Source organism: Nansenia antarctica (assembly GCF_963989245.1).
Source record: "Nansenia antarctica genome assembly, chromosome: 5".
Classification (NCBI taxonomy): Eukaryota; Metazoa; Chordata; class Actinopteri; order Argentiniformes; family Microstomatidae; genus Nansenia; species Nansenia antarctica.
In genome coordinates this window covers 60780343-60805044 of record NC_137690.1, presented here as the reverse complement: position 1 = coordinate 60805044, position 24702 = coordinate 60780343, and the positions used below count along the sequence as shown (strand labels likewise).

The following is a 24702-nucleotide window of genomic DNA, read 5'->3' as shown; positions in this document are numbered from 1 at the left end:
TTACCAGGAGTGTCAATAATTGTGGAGGGCACTGTACATACAGCTACCCACTGAGGTAATATACAATCCTGTTCCGATATTTCTATGACAGTGCACACCTCAATACACTTCCATCTCAGGACAGGCAGTTAGTTCATTAAGTAGGAAAGTGCACACATCTTGGGCTGGGATTCTTATCCCAAATTACTGGACAGAGAATTTTGACAGCGTCAGAGCGCGCGCGTCAATGTAGCACTGTTTCCGGTTCGTTCAGAAGTACGTGGCAGCCATCTTGTTTCCCGTTGCCACTTGAATAAAAATAAATAATACACTGAGCCGGACTTCACAGCGAGTGCGAACCCGTTAAAAAGTGAGTAAGAAATCAAATTATATACTTGGTTAATATCTATATGTGAAAGCATTTCATGTCACTCTGGAGTGGGGGGTTATTACTTCACAAATTTTCAATTGCTCTTCTTGTCCAATAGACGATTGTTTTGGAAGATGAACATAGGCGCCATTTCCCTCCCCGCTCTCTGAAGCGCTTATTGGTGGCCAGCTGATAGGAACATAGGCGGCCAGGAAACTGCTCTACTGTGTCCGCCATGTTGGCTCTTGTCTACACTCCGCTTAGTATGATTGGCGATTTCTGTGAGATCCCGAATGGCGTCAGTTTCCAAACGAACTGAACCCTTAGAAACCTTGATTGGTGGAATCTAGTCCGAGGTTTGATTGGTCTGAAGGACAGATCCAAACGTAGTCTTTATTGGTTAGACTGCCCTTCCAAAGCGTTGCAAACTTTCCTTTGATAATCACTGCTTGTTGTTCGGTGCTAGTAACAGACCATTAGTTTTTTATTAGATAGATGATTAGGCTACGCTAGCTTACGCTAGCTATCATGTTAGCCAGTGATACAACAATGAAACCAGCTGCTGACGTGCTTCTTGCATGTGTTTAAAAAATAAATAATATTCTCATTATCGGTCCTTAGCAAGCGTACGAAGTTCTAGCTACGGGAGTAACGTTTATATCCTATGTGGGCTATCAGTCACTAGTACTGCTACTGGGCAATATGAAAGTACCTATGATTGCATTTTCTACAATATGTAGCTAATATGTAACTCATTGCTTAAATGACAAGTGGAGGTAAAAGGACATTTGCGAGGTCTCATTCGTGTATTGACTTTGTCAGCTCTTTTGTGAGTCACATTTATGTGTGCGCACACTCTTCGAGTAGCCTACTTGAAGTCTGTCCTTTGTCCTATGCTGTTCAATATGCCAACAGTTCCTAACCATTCTACTGTGTGTACATGCATTTTATGAGCTGTAGCCCATAGACATAGAATTATCATTATATGTCTTTTGCTGTACCCCACCTTATTGATTAATAATCAAAACCATTCCATTCATTAGGACTAGCTCTGTTTCAAGATGCATTTTGGAGAAAAAAGGAAATTGCAATTAATTACATGCAATGCCTATTGATATAATTATATTTACATGATATTGCATTTAATAATCTAACTAGCCCTGAACATGCCCTACATGTTTTTACATGGGCCCAGGGGCGGACTGGGATCAAAAAACAGCCCTGGCATTTGCGACACAACAGCCCTATTTCCAAACGCAACACGGATTGTTAACATAAAAAGTCAGAGGACAGATGCCAAACTACCGACATGTTTGCTGTAATTATATGTATTGTCAGTAGGCAGTCATCAGTCAATATCTCTTTCAATAGCCTTTTCACACCGAATGTACTTTTTTGTGCTATTTTCGGCCCAATACATGCGAATTTCGGTGCATTCCTACTTCCAACTACACTTGCTCCCTGCATCCAGTTGTTGCACATCGCTCTCATCAAATTCCCCCATTCTGAAAATGAAAGCAGTGTAACGTTAACTGCTGTTATAAACGGAATGATGACATGAGGTGCGTGTCCACTGGCGATACAGAGCTGACTACGATAGTTATGGAGATAATACTCCCTATGAGTGGAGCGGTTACCCCGCTACCTAAAGCTCTGCTCCTATTGGTTTACCCCGCTACCTAAAGCTCTGCTCCTATTGGTTTACCCCGCTACCTAAAGCTCTGCTCCTATTGGTTTACCCCGCTACCTAAAGCTCTGCTCCTATTGGTTTACCCCGCTACCTAAAGCTCTGCTCCTATTGGTTTACCCCGCTAACTAAAGCTCTGCTCCTATTGGTTTACATACTCCAGTTCTATATCGTGGAGCTCCGCCCCATAGGGGAACTCTGCTCCTATTGGTTTAGGGCCCTGGGCATCCGCGATGCAGAACTGCGTGGATGGCCCGGCCGATATCAAATGTTTTGGGCCGTGGTCTGCTGAAATAAGTTATTAATCATTATTAATATATATATATATTTTATATAATACATTCTGAGCGGCCCAGAGTCTCGCGGCCCTCCTGGCATTTGCCAGGCTTGCCCGGTGGCCAGTCCGCCACTGCATGGGCCTATACTAGTCTAGGCCATGTAACTATCTATGTTGTGGCTGGTCATAAAAGTTAATTTTGGACAATTGAATATCACATGATTCAAAGGTGAGGATGCTAGCTGTCCAAGAAGGCCTCTAATGAGTCATGGCAGAATATTAGCTTAAGAGAGGTTTTTGTGTGGGTCAAATGCAGATGATATAGTCTATGTTATACAATTATCTCTAGGGTATGTTCAGGGCTACAGTAGGCCAATGTTTGTGAGTAATGAGTGAACATCTCTATGCACTCAGGAACATGCGTTGTCGTTAGGATTGGTTGTCTGTATTTCTCAGTTCACAGTTCTGCACAGATTTCCCCTGTGTTGCTTTCTGTGAGGGCGCCCAGCACGAGCAGCATTTTCAGCGAACCTCTTCCAGGATTTTACGTTGGCCTACAGTTGCAATGTGCTCATCATCACAGTCCTCATTTTATTTGTACGCACACTAATTCTTCTTTATGAAAGATAGATATCATTGCCCCATTTAGTTTTTCTTTTCTTTTTTATCTCTAGAGGTACGTCAGTTTTATAGATAGACTAAAAATATTTAGTTTTTCTTTTCTTTTTATCTCTAGAGGTACGACAGTTTTATATATAGACTAAAAACAACAAAAATGTATCTTAATCGAAGGATTTGCTATCAGTGCATCTATTTGAGTAGGCCTACGTTTAGTACGTTTGTATGCAGGTGTGTCTGTGTGTGTGTGCGCATGACTTTGCCCGTCAGCCCTGATGCTTCTCTTCTTCTGTGTGTCTGTGAAACTGATAGCCCTTCATGTGTGTTTATCTCTAAACAAAGTCAGTGAGCAAACATGTCCTAGCTACCAGCACAAGTCATGGGAAGGTCTCGGCTGCAGTGTGACCTTGCCAGGTGTCATCATGGAGGCATTTCGAGTAGCTTGCACAGGGAGAGAAGGCAGCGTGGCCGCGGCATCACAGCTCTGCTCGAATAGAATTATCTTTGTGCTGTTCTGTAATCATTAACCAGCGTGCTACCTGCCCTGTCCCCCTTTCTACTAAAATAGAAAAGGGAACATTTTGCTTTGTTTCTCTTGAGTCTTTCTTTCTGTCCCTCCCTCCCTCCCATCCTGTTAGCATCGCTCTCCTCTCTGTCCTTCTCCATCCTTCCGGCTCCCCTCCCCCCAATTTATTCATTGATGGAGCAGGTTTGTTCTCTCTCCCTGGCTTGTTTCTCGGTACAGTGGGGATTTGCAGTAATATGCAGGATAAGCCTCAGGTCATTCCACCATCCTCTGTGCAGACTGCCAGCTAAAAGCAACTCTTTCAGCAAATTGCTATGTCTGCTCCTCAAATCTCTCACTTCAGTAGGCCTACACTTCATTTCCAGGGCATTACATTTTCTTAATCTCTTGCCAACCATATCTTTCAGTAGCCTATTGCTGTAGCAAGAAGGTGCACGAACGGCATGCATGTGTGCGTGCAAGCAAGGTTAGCCGTGTGTGTAAAAAGCATCCCTGTCCGTTTAACCGGTCCCATGATGACAGAAAGGCATGTATGACATTGCTGACATGGTTTTATGATGATGCCATTTTTATTGCAGAAGTTGCTGTGAGCATAGTTTTAAGGTCAAGAAGGCGACAACAATGCTTGCGTTTACTGACTTTCTCCCGTATCTGTAAAAATCTTGTTTACCCACAAACATGAGCACAATGTGGAGAACTTTTGTTTGTGTTCATGCTGCTTTATATGGTCAGCTAAACAAGATGATTTCTATGATAACATTTTGTGATGACCTATTTGCCCTTTTGTTGAGTTTGACTATAGGCCTACATATTTCAATTGTATACTGAGTAGCCTGTTTTTCATCTAGCCTAAGTTGAAATGCCCACATTTTATCAGCAAATGTTATAGGCCTACTACGCTAATTGTAGGCTACTATTCACATAAAATGCATTGCCTATGATTCATTGGCAATAACTTGGTGTTTGTATGGTGCTTACCTGTGACTCTGAGGAAGGGTGTGTGTGTGTGTGTGTGTGTGTGTGTGTGTGAGAGAGAGAGACTGTGCGTGCGGACATGCACAAATGCTTGCGCACACGTATGAGACGGCAAGTCTGTTTAATATACCGTGGCTCTTTAAATCATGTGGCTGCAACATGCGGCATCCATTCTGACACTCCCTGCGTCCAATCAGAGACAGCAGAGCTTTTTGCATCACTAGCCTTTGAGCCAATCCATGCGGTAGGGAGGTGGGACTTAGGGAGACATTTAGTTTGACATTGTAAATAAGCAGGGAACAGTTGTCAGAGAGCAGCCAGTGGTTCCTTTCTTCTCTGTCGAGCCATGAGAAACCCAAGATCAGCTGGAGGACACAGAATGCAGAGGCAAGCTACCACGAGCACTTCCTTACTTTATCCCTACAATGTGCTTTTCATAACTTTATTTCTCTTTTTCTCTGTCGTTCTTTTCTCTCTTCCTCTTTTCTTTCCCTGACCCCTATCCTGCAGCTCAAGGTAACTTAAAACAGGAAGTTGGCTGTCGGTGAAAGGGGGTTGGTTAGAGGAAGGTAGAGGAGCAGGGGGGAAGTGTCAGACCTGACAGGCAGGCGTCTCGACCAATAGAATCTGAAGGTTCTTGACTATCATCAAGGGAAGAGCTTAGAGTTGGGCAGGAGCCCGGCCAGAGGCGGGGTTTGAGTATCATGTAGCAGGCTAGATTGCATGTTAAAGGGAAAGGAGGCAGAAGGAGATTTTTGTCTGGGACTCGGGAGTGCCGCTGAGCTGCTGCCGCTTTGCTGCTTTTCTGTTTCTCCTCTTTTTTTCTACTTGTCCTCCCGAGGGCTGTGGCAGGGGTCAACTGAAAGACAAATGCAAGGGTCACTGCTGGAGAGAGAGAAAGAAAGAGAGAGAGAGAGAGAGCAAGTGATAAATAGACAGACTAGAGAGAGAAAGATACAGGGAGACATTCAGCTATGGGGCATTTGAGGGGACTTGGTCAGAGGAGAAACAGGAGAGAGGGGGGTGTGTTTAGGCGGGGGGGGGGCGCTGGAGGAGACAGGGTTGTGTAGAGAGGGGGAGGGGTGGAAGAAAGGGGGGTGGTGATCGCTCTTCTTTCTTTCTCTCTCTCTCTCTCTCTCTCTCTGTCTGGCTGTTAAGCTTTTTAAAGGCAACGGAGTGCCTTTTGTCTGTTTCTGGGGCCGGGGCCTGAGGAAGTGGAGGCTTGAGAGACTTTGTTTGTCGCCCCCCCCTCTCTGTCGCCTCTCAAGGAGACTTGTACAGTAGAGCCTCTCTCTCTCTTCCTCTGTCCTGCTCTCCCACAGCATTCTGCACAACATGAAGGGCACAGGGTAAGTGACCACTGCCTGCACTCATGCTCACACACACACACACACACACACACACACACACACACACACACACACAAAAATGACTTAACCACAGACCTGGCAGGTTATCTATCTATCTGGACTCCTACCCTTGTGTACTTTTTCTTGTCTCTCTCTCTCTCTCTCTCTCTCTTCTTTGCGCTCTTCTCTGCAGAGATTGGATGCTCTCTCTGTCCTCTACAGTACTCCTCCCCCCCCTCCTCTCGTCCTCTACTTTTCTCCTTGGGAGAAATCTGAGTGCGTGTTTTGGCTGTGTGTGTGTTCGTGTGTGTTTTTTCTGCACCGGACAGCACTCTGCCTTGTTGGCCCGTGTCCTTCAATTGTCACTCCAGTACAGTAGTACTGTGTGTGTGCTACAGCTGTAGCATAAATTTGGCAAAATCAAAAGTGGTGTGGTTTTAAAAACAATTTCCACAGTTCATTAGATTTGTTGAATGTTCAGTTGTTTTTTCTCTGAGTTGATTTTGTTATAAATGTGTAGCTTGTTTGTTTGCAACCCTGCTGGTATGTTTTGACTTTGGACCAGTGAGTAGGGCAGAACTGGGCCTGTGTGTTATTGACTCTGTAGTGTTAGGCCGGTGCTATGCTCCGAGGCTTCAAAGTCATTCAGAATGGTCACGTCATGGCCGTTGCTGTGGTTGCGGTCCAGGGCTTGTCCAAGGCCTGGTCCTTGGCGTGTTGTTTACACTGGAGTGACAGTGATGCAGAGCAGAGTCCAAGATGGCTCTGGCGTTTGGGGGACATATCAGGGGCCAGATAGTTGTGTGTGTGTGTGGCGGGGGGGGGGGGGGGTCCTTGGGGGTTTGAAGTGTGTCCGGTGGTGATGGCTGGTACAGAATCATGCTCCTTAATCTCAAATGTGACACACAGTGTTGTCAGCTTTTGATTTGATCTCTTTTGATGGAATCTTGGTCCATCTCTGCTCCGTTATACCTCCCCAGCCCTCCTCCCTAATTGAAAGTTTCCATCGGAGCTTGGGACAAAACCAAGTCCCGGGGAGAGAGAGAGAGGACTAAAAATAACTCTTGAGTTGAAGCCCTGCGTGCCAAATACCTGTGCCGGTCGCCGTTTGCATGAGATTTGAATATAATTGAAGCTCCCTCGTATTTCACAGTAGTCACCATTGCATATGTTTCTACACATATGCAGACATGCTGAATAGCCCAGCTTTGTGCCTATTCATTTGCCCTTTGCAGCCCTGCTTTGTGCATCTTGTCAATACCATGATCCAAACTGTCAGGCACAGTTTACTGGTGCTTTTTTTGTGGCTGAAATGCAGGTAGCTTTGGCCCTGCCCACCTTGACGCCAGAGCTGGGCCTAGTGCTGGATGAAGGTCACAGGAATGTGAGACAGGCTCCCGCAGTCTCTGTCAGCGAAGAGAGGGACAAGCAGATAGAGAGAGAGAGATGAAAGGACAATGCAACGGAAGAAGGACAGAGGAAGGAAAATGGAGAGATGTGATTTTGTTCGCCGATGCCCCTTCATACAGTGAAGATAAAACCATGGGGTTCTGCAGTGAAAGTTGAAAAACCTGTCCTGTCTCCCTGGCGCTCTCTCACTTCCCTCTCCACCTTTCCCCCCCTCTCTTTCCTTGCTCCCGCCCCCCCCCCTCGTTTCTCTCTCCTCTGTTGAATGACCTTGGGAGATCAGTGACTACTGCTTCCTGTAGTTGGTTTGAAGCAGAACCAAGGGCAAAGTTTGCGGGGGCGTCTTTGACACGGGTCAGGGATAGCTGTCAGCCATTATTACAGCACTCTCTCTTCTCGGGCGCAAAATCCCCCACAGATCAGAATGTATGCAGGTTTATGTGTTGGTTAATTTGTAATTCCTGGCTGAGAACTCCTATGTTTTGCAAGAGTAGATCATTTACCTGTGCTCACTGCAATGGACATTTTTTTTTTTTTCCTTTCCGCCGACTTTCTACATTTGCCCTGAATGAGTATGCTGCCTAGTCCTTAATAGGAAGGGCCTCCATTTACTCTTTTTTTTTCTTCCTCCTATTGCTTTATCACATTTCTATAGTGTTGCTGAGTCGTACAGATGTTGTTTGCTTTTCCCACAGATTATTTTGAATACTAAAATATAGTGACTGAACAAGTTGTGGTGGGAGCTCTCAATGTCATTACCCATAATGTGAGAAGAGAAAGTAGGCTATGTCACGTGTAAAAGAACCCACTTCTGCTTGGAAAATGTCATAAAAATGTCCCAGAGGCTGAAGGTTCCGAGCCACTTTCCTTGAAGTGACCTTTTTCCATTGTTGATGTTGGATTGTTGATTGTCCTCCCATAATCTCCCTCTCGGTCTCTCTCACCTCCCTCAGGGTGGTTTATCTGATAAGGCTCTGCGTCTGCCCTCATTGGTTTGTTGTTTCCACAACAATAAAAAAAAAGTGGAGCATGGTAGGAAGGGAGGTGTTAAGACAAGAGGTGATTGACACTAGAAGTTGTCCTTGGTGTTAGTCTCATTTGACTCTGTCAGTGTCAGAAATGACTTGACTTCATTTGTGAAGAGACCTGTGATTATTTGCCTAAGATACGTAGGCCTACACAAAGTTAGACAAACAAGTTCAATGTTTGCATGAAAAGGCAGGGCTGTAGTTGGTTCAATCACATGCTAGGCTACACGGGCCAAAGCATTATAGTACTGTCTTGTTAAAGGGACACATTACAGAAATGTTATCTCCAAAAGTCATTTTGCTTTAAGGAGTGAGCTCACCATTATTACCTAAATTAGCTGCTGTCTGGTTTGTTTACATCCATCCAGCATACATAAGCATTTAAGCACTGTGCTAACAGTACATCTATCACTTGTATGAACGTGCATCTCAGCGCGTGCCTCTGTTACACGTTGTAGGAAGTTTATCATTCTGACTATTAGCCTACTTCCTGGTCCAATAAAAGACTATTTTCTCGCTTAGTTGCTTAGTTTTGTATACTTCCTGGGTATTTAGACAACAAAGACCACTTTGAAACAACAACAAAGACCATACCTTTCTGTTTAGCCATGGTGACAATTGGTGACATTTTCCTTTTTAAAGGTCATTCCAGTTTAGGGTTTTGCTTAGGCTACCAGCTTGGGCTAACAATTAGTCTAATCATGTTAGTGATGAACAAAATGCCTGATATCCCCTCATGAAGTCTAGTTAGCCATTGAATGATCAGCCAGGATATTGTTGTTTTTCTTCACCCGCTCCCCCAGTGTAATTGTGCAGGCTGTGAACGGTGTCTCAACAGGCTGGATTAATGAGTTAGCCAGATAACTTCTGTAAACATTTTGTTCCATGTCAGGAAGTCATGGCACCATGACTTTGAATCGGTATCCCTTTAACCTGCCTCCAGGCTTTGCTAACGTGTGTGTGTGCGTTCATAGCCTTTTTTGAACGAATGGCACTTCATTAGTCAATTAGGCCTTTGTCTACTGTCGACCATTGACAGTAGATTGTATGTGTTCCTCTGCTGTGTGCCTGGCAGTGTTATTGTTCCCTCTGTGCAGTTCAGGTCAGCTCAGAGGGTTTGTTCCTCGCTGCCTCCAGGTTTCCTGGTTTCCTATGTCCTCCATGCCTCATTAACCCTCAAACGACAGCAGGGTAAAGCCGTTTTCTCTCTCTACGCATTTTAGTTAGTAATTTTCCATCGGCCCGTGCATTTACCCCACCATCTCCCCCATAACTTCCCCTCTAGGGTTCGGAAGAGGGCACGTCTGTTAGTACGCTACTCTTTGTGCTGAGGAAGTTCTGAATCTGAAAACGTCTTTGCCATGGCAGGCTCTCCCTGGCGGATCTGAATGGACTGGACAGGTGTACGTTCGGAAATGGTGATGGCCAAGTCCATCTATCCTTCTAGTGGGTTTGGAGAACTTTCCACCATTTAGCTTGCACCTGTCCAGACCTTTCAGGCTTTCTGGGGCGAGTCCGTAAGGGCCCAGGTAAGGCAGTGTCATTTTCCTATTGGAACACAGCCCTTATGCTGCTTGGAGTGGCCGGCTGCGTCCCTGCCTGATGTGCCAGGGGGAAAGCAGCAGAGGCTAGGGCTGGCAAAACAACAATACTGCTGATTCAGCTCCTGCTTGCAGAACAGCATTGACTTTCTCAGAGAGAGAGAGAGAGAGAGAGAGAGAGAGGGGAAGAGGAGTGATGGTGGGGCTGTCAGTGGCGGTGGTGCGGTCAGTGCCGACGAAGCACAAGCACAGCGCGCAGGTCAGAAACCCAATGCTATCTCTCTCTCTCTCTCTCTCTGACCTGCTGAAGGACAACAGAGCCGCAGAGAAGAACACGGCATGGCACAGCATCGCCCAGCAGACACATAGCATTATGTAGCATAAGCACAGCACTGCACTGCAAAGAACAGCATCGCACAGGGCAACATCATTTTGTGCACAGCGCAGCATACCGGCACAGAACTAGGAGCAAGAGCGCACCACTGCAGAACAGAGTGCAGGCCAGCAGACCCAGAGCAGCATTACAGCACAGGGCAACAGAGCATCGTACTGCGCAGCGCGGCGCTAACACGGCCGCAGAGTCTTAGCAGAGTTGTATTTGCTGAGGTTAGCCAGAAGCCTAACGCATTCATCATCATCATCGGGACTGGTTCAAGGTGTGCAACTGATATTATCGTCCACTAAAGGATATCAAAGGAACATTTGGAGAGGATTTACCCAGTAAGGCGATGTTAATATCTATTGACCGTTAGAATGTGTAGGACTATGAGCGGAATTGCTGGAGGTTGTGTTCTCGCCTGTCTATGGCCCGAAATAAAGTTTCCATTCATGTGAGGACGGAGAAACTAGGCTATATCAATATAGGTAGAGTATGCTATACGACAGACGCCCTGAGGCATGTTCATGGAGATCGACTCTCTAGCCGAACTCTCTCTCTCTCTCTCTCTCTCTCTCACACACACACACACACACACCCTTTCCCACTCATTCACACACACCGTTTTTCTCTCACACATACCCATCTCTCTCGCTCTCTCACTACCCCCTCCCCCCCCCTATCTTTCCTCCTCTGCGGCGGTGTATGTATATTGAAGGTCATAGGGTCACAGAGAGAGCTGGGGAAATGAATCACGCGGTCTCTCTAGTCTCTCTGAGAGAAAAGCACAGCTCCTACAGTAGTGTAGTCAGCTGGGTGTTTGTTGGAGTGTTTGAATGTAAGCAGAGACAACTGGTGTGGTTAGGCCCTACTCGTTTATTTATGGATTTGTATTGTTCATTAATTGAAGTGTTTGCTCTTAATTCACCCCCTTCTCCATTTCCCTGGTCCACGGTGAAAATCGCACTGTTGCTGTGGTAATTTGTCATATAGTCTGTAATGGTCTTGAGTGAATCTTCTATTTGTCATTTCTTATCTGGGTACCAGTTGTAGAGGCCCTCCCCCCATACACACATACTGTACACACACACACACACACACACATTTCCTGGTGATATCTATCACAAGATCATCTCCTGATGCTTCTCTGAAAATGTAGAGCTTGTAAAAATAGACTAACAAATTCTCAGACTTGTTCCTGTCATTTTACATGCGATTGCATTGTCATGCTCCAGCCCAGTCAGAACAGACAAAGACAAGGGACAGTAAGAGGGCATTCAGTCTTCGGGCTTAGCTAGTATCCCCGAATGACTACAAATCCCATCACCATTACTGTCATCTTTGCCCTCTGGAATGCTGGGATTGTTTGTTGGGACGCTGGTCAGGGATGGCAGGATTTCATGCAGCTGGAGGCATCAAACTCATTTTGGAGGTCAATCGCCGTCCTGAAAGTGCTCTGATCCATTTCGCCTCCTCCTTCCCCGTTTGTCATTGATACTAGATTTCAAAAATAAATAACGGAATTGAATGATCAGGGTTTTAAAGCGACTTCCTTTGTTCTGCTCAGGTCTAGGCTGGTCATAGAGGAGCTTTAAGAGCTGTGTATTGAGAAGCTTGCCCAGCGAAAAAAGAGGGAGAAGGCGCCCCCCCCCCATCCTCTCTGTCTTTGTGCTGTCATGCTTCTCTCCCTCTCCCTTGCTCGTGTTTGACCCACATAGCTGCTTTGCATAGCTGTCTAACTGAGGCCCTGTCTGTCTTTTTAACTCCCCCTGTTAAAGCCTTTGGCACATTGTCTCAGCATTGGATTATGGCTGAACTGTACAAGTCACTTGACACACACACACACGCACACACACAGAGACAGACGTTAAATGGGTTCCCACTTCCCACCCAGTTATTACACTTGTGTCTCCCCTCTTGTCTCTCTTTCTCCTGCCGACAGAGAGAGGGAAAGAAAGGAGAGAAGGGAGCAGAGAGGTTTACGTGCAGACACGCTCAGGCAGGCTGGCCCAATATTCACATAGCAGATTCCTGGCATGCCATAGTAACCTGGCGTCTCTTCTTACACAGACCCCATATATAAGGACGTGTGTGTGTGTGTGTGTGTGTGTGTGTGTGTGTGTGTGTGTGTGTGTGTGTGTGTATGGCCACCATAATAATTTATAAAACTTTACATTATAATAACTTACATTGCAGTGAGTGCATACATTTTTCAGTATGGTCCCAGCGGGAATCAAACCCACAACATTGTTAGCGGCGCGCAGTGCTCTACCAACGGAGTCACACTCAGGACTGTCCTCAGACAGAGGGTCAGCACCCTACAAGTGATGTGAGCTTTTGTTTCACACTGGGAACGATTGAGACATTGAAAATCATGCAGGCATGCAGCTCAGTCGTTAGGCATGTCAACACTTGGGAAGGACAGAAATAGACGTGGCCTCGTCTTTTTTTAGATTTCACTGTATTCTAATTCTAGGTTATCCTATGTAGTTCTGGGAGCGCTGGGCAGCAGCGGCCGGTGACGTTCAGCTCTGGTGTTCAGTGACTGAGATTGTTTGTCCTTTCAACTCACTAAGGCTACTAATTGTGTGGGTTGTACCTGACCTTGTGCCCTCTCTCTCTCTCCTCTCCCTCTCTCTCCCCATCCTCCTCTCTTTCACCTCCTTCCCTCTCTCTCCCCCCCTCCCCCCTCCCCTCTCTCGACAGCAGTGAGCATGTCTGCAGATTCGTTTGGAGCTGGGGGGAGCGATGCTCAGCAGAGCCTGCAGTCCTTCTGGCCCCGCGTCATGGAGGAGATCAGGAACCTCACTGTGGTACGCGCTCCGTCTCTCACTCAAGTCATTCACATGCACACACTTTCGCGTTGACTGACCTGACGCAGTCAACGTGTTAATGTACTGCCTATATGTTGTGCTGTTGTTGTGTGTCCCCCCCCCTAACGCCACTTGGCTCTGTTTCAGAAGGATTTCCGCGTGCAGGAGTTACCTCTCGCCCGTATCAAGAAAATCATGAAACTGGATGAGGATGTAAAGGTAGGAGGCGAGGTTTTCAACGACGTGTCCACATCAACACTTGATCCTGCCATTCAACACCATGGTGACATATATGAGCCTATTAGTCTGGGCTCTGTAGGTAGAGTGTGTGTGTGTGTGTGTGTGTGTGTGTGTGTGTGTGTGTGTGTGTGTGTCTCAGGACTCACCTTGTCCAGAGCAGTGTCCTGTAAGCATCAGCTTAAGTAAGAGGAGGGTTAAAGGGTTAAAAAGATCAGGCGATCACTGATATACTTTAGACTCTTTCTTTTGCTCGCCATGACGCAGCTGTTTCCACCGTGCGTGTGTTGGGAGACGGGTTAAAGTGGGACCATCACTTTACATAGGCATAGTCTGTAGTGCTTATCATTTCTTTGGCGAAAAGAACTGCTTAATGTCACTGTGTGTGTGTGTGTGTGTGTGTGCATTTGGGAAAATAACAGCTTAATGTCACTGTGTGTGTGTGTGTGTGTGTGTGTGCATTTGGGAAAATAATTTTTCACTACCTGAGTAGTGGATGTGCGCATTTTGGGGGAAACGAACAGCTTAGGGTTAGGTGTGTGTGTGTGTGTGAGCACGCTCGCATGTGTGAATTTGATACAATTCACGTCTCCCCAGATGATCAGTGCGGAGGCTCCAGTACTGTTTGCCAAGGCAGCACAGATCTTCATCACAGAGCTTACTCTAAGGGCCTGGATCCACACAGAAGACAACAAGAGACGCACACTACAGGTGAGAGAAATCTCCTCCCGCCCTCTCCCCTCCCTCCTCATCGATCACATTCATTCTCTCCTTATCGTCACCCCCACCCCCCCTCAACCAACCTCTGTTCTCACCCCAGTCCACACACAGGTTAGGTCTCAGTTGGTATTTGATGGACACACACACACACGCACACACACACACACACACACCGTGTGCACACATACAGTACACAGTGTCCTACTCCCAGTGCGTGTGGAGAGGCCCCACACCAGAGGACTCCCTCCGTCACTCCCAGTCGGCCCTGGAAGCAAAGGTGACCCAGTGTTCCCAATGCACTTTTGCCTGCATGGAGCAACAAAATAACATGGGTTCCGAGATGTCGCTGGAGGAACTTTTTTTTTTTTTTTTCCTTTCCTGGGAGCGTTGATCAGAGTGGGTTGGAAAGCCAGGGCCAGCCTCACCTGGGTGTCAAGAGGGGAAGCCACAGACTCAAAGTGCCCCCTTTCTCTGTTTCCATTCACATGCCTCTAAGTTATGCGTGTTAGGATTGGACGGTTTCCAATTTTTTATTTACTTTAATCGTTAAACCCTTCCAGAATAAAACCCCAGTTTTCGGTTAAACCGCGGGATTCAAAATGACATTGTTGTAGGGCTTTGTCGGAGCTGCCAATTTCAGTTTTTGAATACTGCTCAATAATCACTGAAATATATTTCATAAAAACCACATGCCTCTTCCTCATTAAATCAATGTGACTGACTCGTCTTGAACTGTCCTAAGTCTATGAGAAAAGAAAACGCTATCAAAATAAAAGTACCCATTGTAGAGCTGTCAAAATATAGAACTTTCAAAATAAGTGTAGTAATACGCCGTGGATAAATACAGCATTACATTTGCAGTCACTTAGTGATTGCGTATCCTTCTGAGAAGCAGTCATGGTACACACGATTATGATTGCTTGATAGTCTTTTTTTTACAGATTTGACAAATTACATTTTTTTAAAAACGTTCTATCACTTTCAATAGCGTCTTCAACCACCGACAGTGGCGCTGGACAAACACTCTTCAGGCGTTTATTATATATAGCAATTTATGATGGTTTTATGACGGTATTGACAAAAACCATGCTATTTTCTAAACATCAGTGGAAAGCGGTTGACTTTTGATTTGGGCCTTTTGATTTCCACCGGAGAAGGGGATCCGTCACTTACAGGCTCACAACAATAGGCAGTCGTCTCTCATTCTGCTCGCTCCTCTTTCACCTTCTTCATGCCAATCTTACACACAGACTCGTCAAGATTTGCTGGCTTGCTCTTGTCATTCGGTCAGAACCTGAAATGCTTCCAAAATGCAGCAGTTGCTTTTTTTTTAGGGACCAAGCTTGCGCTCGGCATAACTTTTTCTAATTCTCCGTTCTGAGGAGAAGCTGTCACGTGACATGTGATTATGAATGCTTCTAAATAGTATTTTTTGACAGGTTATTTATTTGACAAATTACATTGTTTACAAAACGTTCTGTCATCATTTTCATAGCATCTTCAACCACACATACAGTGGTGCTGGACGAACACTCTTAAGGCGTCGTTTATTATATATCGCAATTTATGATGGTTTTATGACGCTATTGACAAAAAACGTTGCTATTTTTTAATACAGGGGTTTTCGATTAAACCAAAAAAACGCCCAACCCTAATGTGTGTCTGTGTGCATAAATAAACTTTTCTGTTTCCTCTAAAACATCTTCTAAAGCTGTTTTAATTGTGTTTTATGTTACAACGTAGAAATAGCTCACCAATTTACCTCAAGTTCCTCACATGTTAAATGCATTTTACACCACAGATGGTGATTTAGGGGTGTGTGTGTGTGTGTATTAATAAGACAGATTTGTTTGTAAGCCCCTCCTCCCCTCCCCCCTGCCACACAATCAGGGCCAGGATTCCATTGTGCCGATGGCATGACGATCAGGGTCGCCATGACGACGCTCATCAATATAACAACTATGGATGTGACCTGGTGTTACCAGATATTAATCACAGTGCTAAGAATAGCTGCTGATGTGGGGGGTCTGTACTGCCAATATCCTGTGGAAAATTCCACAGAGACGCATGCTGGGGTGGGCTGGGTCTGAAGAGCCTGTTGATGTCAGAAAAACGTCACAACTATCCTGTTCCTCAGTGTAGCTGAGAGCAATGATTAATGTTCTGTTATTTTTGTAATGTGAAGGTCTTGCCATTTGTTGTTTCTGTAGAGACGGGTATATATTACTCACTGCGAGTGTTGACCTTCCTATAGCTCAGTTTTCAAAACTGTAGTACTGTATGTTCTAGTTTAATCTGGATAGGAAGTTTATTTAAACTCTTCAATAGCTTTCAGATTGCTATTTTTGGAAAGAACAGAACTCCACGTACAAACTGCATTTTTCGATACAGTTTCTGCCGATATTGAATATGAAGCATAACTCATTCAACCTCTATTCCATTTCCTGTGTTTCAGAGGAACGACATTGCCATGGCAATAACAAAGTTTGACCAGTTTGATTTCCTGATCGACATTGTGCCCCGGGACGAGCTCAAACCCCCCAAACGACAGGTGGGAGACAAAACCAGGATGAGGTCATCACTGTGACTGTTGCATCTGAACCCAGTCTGGCCTAAACACTGTTCATGTATATATGTGCTTGTCCTGGAGAGAGAGACAGAGTGAGAGAGTAAGTGAAAGGTAGAGAAAACCAGAGGAGAAGTGAGACAGGGGAGAGAGGAAAAATAGAGGGCCAGTGAGACAGGGGAGAGAGAGAGCAAGGTGAAGATTAGGTTTCAAAGGAGGAAAGAGGAGAGGGAAAGGAAGAGAGGGTTAGTGCAGAGGTGAACACTGCAGCCAGCAGCTTTGCAGCAGAGTTTAAGTCTCAGGCCAAACATCGTGTGTGTGTGTGTGTGTGTGTGTGTGTGTGTGTGTGTGTGTGTGTGAGTAAAAGGCTGTCCTCTGTCAAATGCAGTTCCATTTCTGACAGCCTAGGGGTGCTGTAAACATCCTTGACTGGAAGCTGGCGTTTGGCGAGGGCTTTCAGTCGGATGTTTGCAGCGTCCGGCTGCCCCTGACCAACATAAACAAATGCCACCAACACCATACATTAACTGTCTTCCTGCCCTATGTCAAGTAATAAAAAAAATGCCATTTCCTTGAAAGCCATTCCAAACATCATAATCACAATCATGAAAACACGGGGAACTGTATTCTACTGTACTTGTTTGTGGGACCAGTATGGTTTTGACCACAAGTCGTCAGAGAGTCTGTGACCAGGGGTGTAAACATCCTACACTCTCAGCTGTGACATCACCGAGCTGGGAGAGGGGTGTTTACGCTCATGGTGACGGGGAAACCGTCGCCTTCCGACCCATCCCAGGCCCTGCTGGCCCACAGAAGGCTGTGTGTCCCTCCCTGTCTTTGACCTCCTAACACTCATAAGTATGGATATTATTATTATACAAATTGTATATGTATTGCATATAGTGTATGAAGACACAAGCACAAATATGTGGTGTTCAAAAATGTGTTATGTCACTGAAGTGGCTCTCCCTTCACAGTGGATGAATAGAAAATAAAATAATATTGCTTCAAGGTATTTTTTTGTGTTCTCGTTTTGAATGTTCTGTAAAGTATTGCTTAGTCGGTGAAGATACTGCCGGCTCTACCAAAGACCAGAGTGTTCACCAGTCTGATGTGAAGGTCTCCCAGTGTGAAGGGAACAGATTGCATTACTCACCCGGCCTCAGGCCCATTAGTTATTCATTGGGCTCCTTGCCTATAGTGTTACAACGGCAAAAATAATTGATGGAGATGTAACAGACTGATATGGCCTCTCTCTCTCTCTGTCCTCTGCAGGAGGAGGTGCGTCAGTCGGTGGCGCCAGCGGAGCCGGTGCAGTACTACTTCACCCTGGCCCAGCAGCCGGGAGCCGTGCAGGTCCAGGGCCAACAGCAGGGCCAGCAGGCTACAGGCCAGACAGCGACCACCATACAGCCTGGCCAGATCATCATCGCTCAGCCACAACAGGGACAGGTACATTAATACACACACACACACACTCACACACACCACAATGATATAACGGAACAGATCGTTAGTTGCCCAATTGCAACACCCTCACATTAACTACACCAGATTCTCAGTAGTCCTATGAAGTCTACTATTAAAATGGCGTAAAAGGGTAATAACACTCAGGGTTTTATTGATAATAGCCTTGGCAGATGCACTGTATTCAGATTAAAGCCTGAACACTTTCCCACCAGCAGGGATGAATGACCCCATACACCCCCAGCTCTTCAAGCACAATGCACACACACACACACACACACCTTGCAGCCAAGCTCAATGGCCATGCTGGGAGAACATTTGAGTCATGCAGTGTAACCAGTGTGTGTCCTGCAGTCTCAGCCCCCCCTCTCAGACCTATACACAGTAGTCACTCCTCTCTTCCTCCTTTCCTCTCCCAAGGGAGCCCCACATACAGTGTAGAGAGAGAGTCCCCCCCCCCTCCCCCCCGCTCTCTTCTGCCTCTCTCCAGAGCAGCAGACGTTATGGTTTGCTTCTCAGACTACTCTGCTCCCTCTCAGATCCCCTCCTTAGCTCCCTTTCTGTTTTACTCCCAGGCTTTCTTTCTCTCTCCCTTTCCCACACGGTCTTTGCCTTTGCTCTTGCTAATGTCTCCTTCTCTGCCCCTCTGTCATCGTCCACCCCTATCGCTTTCTGTCTTTGTCCCCCCCCCCCCCCCCCCTTTCCTGGCTGATCAGTGCTGCTTCAGCAGGCTGGCTTTAGCTGAGCTGTCACACTCGCATGCAGTCAGACCAGCACTGCTGCAGTCCTCTCAGAGAGCAGAGGAGGGTCAGCCATTAGCACACTCTATAGTTCTCACGCAGGTATACATATATGTCTAGTCTATGTATATCTGAATAGTATCCAGAGGTGTCCTTTCCATGTCCCCTTTCCTTTATCAACACACATTTAAAAGGGTGGAGTGAGAGGACAGGAAGTGGGTAAAGAGACGGAAGAGATGAAGGATTAAAGATGGGCAGAGAGATTGGAGGATGTTAAAGGGGCAATTTGGGAATCAAACGACACCAAAATGATCACACTTCCTTTTTGGGGGGGTAAAAAGCTGAGAGATGGGGCTGGAGAAATGTAACCACTCTCAAATTCATAGACAGAGCTATGGATGCAAGGACTCACCGTCCCATGGGATCAAACTGATAGTTCTAACCATGTTCTGAAGCATAAAGGGTATTCAGTGTACAATAAAGTTGTTTATTCTTCAAGAATATAAAGTCCAAAAATGGTTATACCAATCCCAGAATGAGAGAGAGAGAGAGAGAGAGAGAGAGAGAGAGAGAGAGAGAGAGAGAGAGAGAGAGAGAGAGAGAGAGAGAGAGAGAGAGAGAGAGAGAGAGAGAGAGAGAGAGAGAGAGAGAGAGAGAGAGAGAGAGAGAGAGAGAGAGAGAGAGAGAGAGAGAGAGAGAGAGAGAGAGAGGAGAGAGAGAGAGAGAGAGAGAGAGAGAGAGAGAGAGAGAGAGAGAGAGAGAGAGAGAGAGAGAGAGAGAGAGAGAGGAGAGAGAGAGAGAGAGAGAGAGAGAGAGAGAGAGAGAGAGAGAGAGAGAGAGAGAGAGATCTTAATTCCTGGTTCATTGCTGTGTGGGGGGGGGGTGGGCTTTGCCAGACTTGCCTGCAAAGAGCATTCAGTATCACTAGTCGTCACTGTTGCACCAGTTCTGTCATCTTCCTCTCAGGACACCAAGTCTCTAATAAGTTGTTACGAAACCACCATTCCTATATCTTTATGTACATGAACGTCACTCCACATAGATTTTACAACTACGCTGTCATGCCATCCATTTAAATAACGTTGCGTCTCTGTTGTTAGCGTTGAGGGAACACTTCCCTATCTCTACAGCACTTCCTTCTGCAGCCTCTGCTGTGCTTACAGTTCTCCCAGTCTTCCATTTCATTTAGTTCATATGCTCATTATTTGCTGCTTAGCTATGAGGCGTCACTGTTTTGTATATGTGGATACAGCATGCATGTAGTGTACATACTTGCTGGTGAAGTCGGCACGGTCATTTTTTCTGTTTTTTACAGATTACGAAAGCTTTCAAATGATGCGTCCTACATTGAAATGAGATTAGATTAAATGTAATTGTCATCGCATGCAGAGTACAAGTACAATACAACGAAATGCAGTTTACCATTCAAAATCTGAAAATAGTTGAAGATATGCTTATTTTAATGTTACACCTCATCTATACCTCAAGTCAACTAGCGGAGAAACATTGTGCTAGCTAGCTAACAACAAAGAACAACTGTTTGGCTATTCTAGTGGGCTAATAAACAAATAAATAAACAAACACCGGCTGTTCCTTTCTGGCTGTACTGTAGTAGTAGTGGGAGAGCCAGCTTGTTAAAAATACAATGCATAAAACATAAACAAGACATGTATCATCAAACTCACCCGAGCACAAAGCAGAGCGTGTTCCGGCAGACGGTGCTGTGAATCACTTGTGCTGTATGTGAAAGCAAGCTTAGTTTGCTTACAAATTATTAGTATTTAGTGATCCTAAAACTGTTGTTTGTTATAGTGACAACCTTTAAACTTTCGTAATATAAAAAAATGAAAAACACATTTAAAAAAGAAGTACTTTTTTCTCAAATTGTGGGACTTCACGGTTGCCGACTTGGTACACCTTTCACAAGCCGCTGTCATATATGTGCACATGTATACACTTTTCCCTGTGTGCTCTGCCTGTGTCTGCCTCATTTGTAAAGCTCCTCTCTGTCTCTCCTCTCTCTCTCTCTCTCTCTCTCTCTCTCTCTCTCTCTCTCTCTCTCTCTCTCTCTCTCTCTCTCTCTCTCTCCTGGCCTCCCCCTCCTCAGGTGCTGCAAGGGATGCAGCAGCTACAACAGGTGCAGGTAGCCCAGTCACAAGCCACACCCATCACGGTAAACACTACAGAACCCCATCCCCATACCCTACACACACACACAAACACACACATATCCTGCCAACATGTACAAACCCAGCCCTTTACCACCCTGACCCCCCCCTGGAAGATAATAATCATAATGAATAATTAGCTGTTCCCTCCACTCCTCCAATGTTCTAGTATAGTGCTCTAGAACAGCCTCCACATTCAGCTGTCCATCCTTCGTACTACATACCCTCAAGGGAGCTAGGGGAAGTGTCTAAAAGCGTTTGATCTGCCTGCTCAGTATCTTGCCTCTCTCGTCTAGTATCTCTCAGTGGGTGTGCTCCACTTGGCGGTACGGGCCTGTAGGTCACAGCTCTGTCCTCATCAGGTGACAGAGCTCCACTCACCGCTCCATTAGTGGCTGCCAGATCAGATCAGGTAGCCCAGCCTCTCCTGGAGGGGCGCAACGGTCCGCTTGAAGGATGAGAGAACGAGAGCGTGTTGCGTTAAACCCTCCTGTATCACCCTCCCCCCCCCCCCCTCTCTCCTTCCCCTCTCAGAGTGCTCCAGTGACCATGCAGGTGGGCGACCAGCAGGTGCAGATCGTGCAGGCGCAGGGCCAGGGCCAGACGTCCCAGGCTGGAGGACAGACCATGCAGGTCATGCAGCAGATCATCACCAACACTGGGGAGATACAGCAGATACCCGTAAGAGAGAGGGGTGGATGAGGGACATTTTCTTAAGCTCAATATTTGTGCAAAATCTCTTGAGGGAGCTAGTGAATTTCCCCCTGAGAAAAAGATTTTCTGTAGTTTGCCCCTGTAGTTGACTGACTTATGACCTCTGTGCTGTACTGTTTATGAATGACCTTAGCCTAAGCTTGAGTTTGTCTCCCCCATGTGGTGGCTCTGTACAGGTGCAGCTGAACACTGGCCAACTCCAATACATCCGGCTGGCACAGCCTGTCTCCGGAACGCAGGTGGTTCAGGGACAAATACAGACACTCAGCAACACCCAGCAGGTACACAGCACTCTCTGTCTGAGTATTTATTGAACAGAGACCTTTTAAAAAGAAACCATTGGACCTCATGAAACTAAACTACTACGGATGTAACGATACACTCAACTCACGATTCGATACGATTCACGATACTGGGTTCGCGATACATAGAAATGTGAGAAAAGGAGATGAGATGCAGACAATTGCTGAAAAAGATTATTTAATTAATTTCTCAGACAAAAAAACTACAAAATACTGTATTTTCTTAAAGAATTCATTTTTATTTCTTAAGTAGGGTAACTGCAAAACACAAACTATGCACACAGGCCCACATTACACTCTCCACAGCTTCATGCTTTCAATGACAGTGATAACCCTACATGGGTAGAAAGTGCAGCTTCTCTGCTTTCAGGAATCGTTGGGATTCTTTCGATTGTACATAATAGTTTAGGACATATGGTTTAATTACGGGAAATGAGAACAAGTGGAAAATGCTGTGGGTTAAAAACAGTGTCGCGATGATTTTTTTATCTCATCGATTTGAATCGTCACATTTGTATCGATAATGAACTGTCCCGCGATGCATCGTTACATCCCTATAAACTACTGCATCAGAATTAGACACTTGCTGCTGGTGTGGTATTACAATACATTGCATGATGCAACACATGACAAAGCAATTATGCATCAAACAATATGTTCTTGGCTGTTTTAAATCCAAATGCTGTATTTTTAAGTATGCTTAATTAACTTCAATGAATCAAAACGTGTTCCCTGACTCAAGTTGTATTATTATTCATATTGTATTATTTGGACATAAATTCTGACTCGAGTTGTATTTGGCCAACTATACATAAAGATGTATAGTTAGCCGTGTGAAACAAATTTGCTCTGGAAATCTGATCAGCACTAAATGACTTCTTTATGACGTTGAACCCAGTGTGTGCTCCCAACGCTCTCGGAGCAAATTTACTTATGCAACCACTGTGTGACTGACTTGCTTGCTTTTGGTTGTTCTCAGATTACACAGACAGAGGTACAGCAAGGCCAGCAGCAATTCAACCAGTTTACTGACGGACAGGTAAGAGGAACCTATGACCTCAGTTCAACCCAGTTAGACTTCTAAACTCCCAGTTACAAATTAATTCTCTTACACACCACAAGCACATTGATACACTCACACAATCACTCTCAAATACCTCTCTCTGTCTGCCCACAGCAATTGTATCAGATCCAGCAGGTGACGATGCCGGCAGGACAGGAGCTGACCCAGCCCATGTTCATTCAGTCGACCAATCAGACGACCGACGGCCAGGTCACCACACAGGTCAGCGCCGACTGAGGCTCTGGGATCATCCGCCAGACCCCTCCCCCCAATAAACGCCAGGACCCCAACCCGACTACAATACCCCTAATTCAAATAGGACAACACTGGCTCATATCCCTAACGGACTCCCCATGACACTCAGCAACGCATTCTTTCATCACACCGGTCTTCACTGACATCCAAGAGACTCTGATAAGACTCTTTGTTTTTATTCAGCACACTGGGTCGAATACCAAAGGGACTCCCAACAATGCCCTCGTATTGCCATGTCATATATAATAGTATGGACTTTTTATTTATAAAGCGCATTTCTCGCACCCTAGGTGCTATACAACAGGTGACCATATTATACAGCACCCCCACCCCAGAAATACCTCACCCAGGGCCCACTCACCAGGACCCATATCTCCTTTTAGTGACCAACTCTCTGTTCTTCCTCTGTGTAAACTCTATGTACACACACGCATGTCTGTCTGTACATGTGTGTGTGTGAGAAGTATATCATGTTTCTACTCTCTAAAAGGCCTTTACTTTGGACCCACATGTGTTTTGTCTGCAAGCTGAGAGAGCATGAATGAAAACCCTTTGTTGTGATGTTTTAATGAATAGGTGTTAAAATAAATAATTGATAAAGCCATACCCCTTTAATTCACAATAAATCGTTGTAAATTGTATGAGAATCTCCACCAGCTGTGATGGGTCAATGAATAGAGTTTGTTGTACTTTCTTTTAGTTTTCCATTTTTACGAGATTTGACTTTGATGTAGTGTGTGTGTGTGTGTGTGTGTGTGTGTGTGTGTGTCATTAAAACCTAGTATTCATCCACCCTATCATATTAGAGCAGGGATAGTTTAGCCCTGTCCTCTGCCTCTATGCAGTCTGTCCCTCTCTTTCCTTCTGACTCACACACAAGTGGTTTCTGGGTGTCCTTCCCTGACCTTATGGAAGGGCTCATGTATGAGCACCACTTCCCCTGAACAGAAAATACCCTTTTATAGACCTTTTTTTGTTTGTTTGTCAAGGTTTGTTTTTGAAATGACCTCTCCTCTCCCTCCTTCCCCTCTTTCTTATTTTATAATGATCATTATCATCGTTCTTATTATTGTCGTTTTGCATGTAGTTTAAACTGCCAGCATGATATGCAATAGATAGGTACAAATTTTATTTTTTTTGTTCCTTTTTGTAAACAAATTATGTTTGTGAGAAAAAAATAAAATGCAAACCGGAACATGCTGGCGTGTCCTCGTTTTTGTTGCAAATTAAGTTGTGATTACATTTTTGTTTCTAGACCAGAGGGGTATTCCATCAACGTTGCTAAAGGAAAATCCAGGCTTATTTTGATTAGTCTCCACACTTAAAAATAAGTGGATTTTCCTTTAGCGATGTTGATGTTGTTGGAATACCCCCCTGGATTAGGCTCATCACTATTCAGTAAAGCCAGTATAGAAGGTAGATGAAAGCACAGGTGGGTATACCTGCTGGGCATTGCTGCCTGTCGCACCTCCGACGGTGCCAGTGGGCTGACTGCAGGGTCGTCAGCCGGGAGCCACCCTTCAC

The 24702-nt window shown here is 45.5% G+C and overlaps 1 protein-coding gene across 4 annotated transcripts; it reads left to right on the top strand.

Annotated features, from left to right (window-relative positions):
• Positions 1-286: 286 nt before the first annotated feature.
• nfyc (nuclear transcription factor Y, gamma) lies at positions 287-24361 on the top strand. Of its 4 annotated transcripts, none has more exons than XM_080530850.1 (11): positions 287-349; positions 12843-12946; positions 13097-13165; positions 13781-13894; positions 16359-16454; positions 17745-17921; positions 20784-20849; positions 21379-21525; positions 21735-21839; positions 22840-22899; positions 23038-24361. In XM_080530850.1, coding segments are annotated over exons 1-11 (1062 nt in total). In that variant the 5' UTR covers positions 287-348; the 3' UTR covers positions 23161-24361. The 4 variants fall into 4 exon arrangements, with proteins under 4 accessions (XP_080386976.1, XP_080386978.1, XP_080386975.1 ...); XM_080530852.1 differs by having other exon boundaries at positions 13094-13165; positions 20784-20819; XM_080530849.1 differs by having other exon boundaries at positions 13094-13165.
• Positions 24362-24702: the final 341 nt, after the last annotated feature.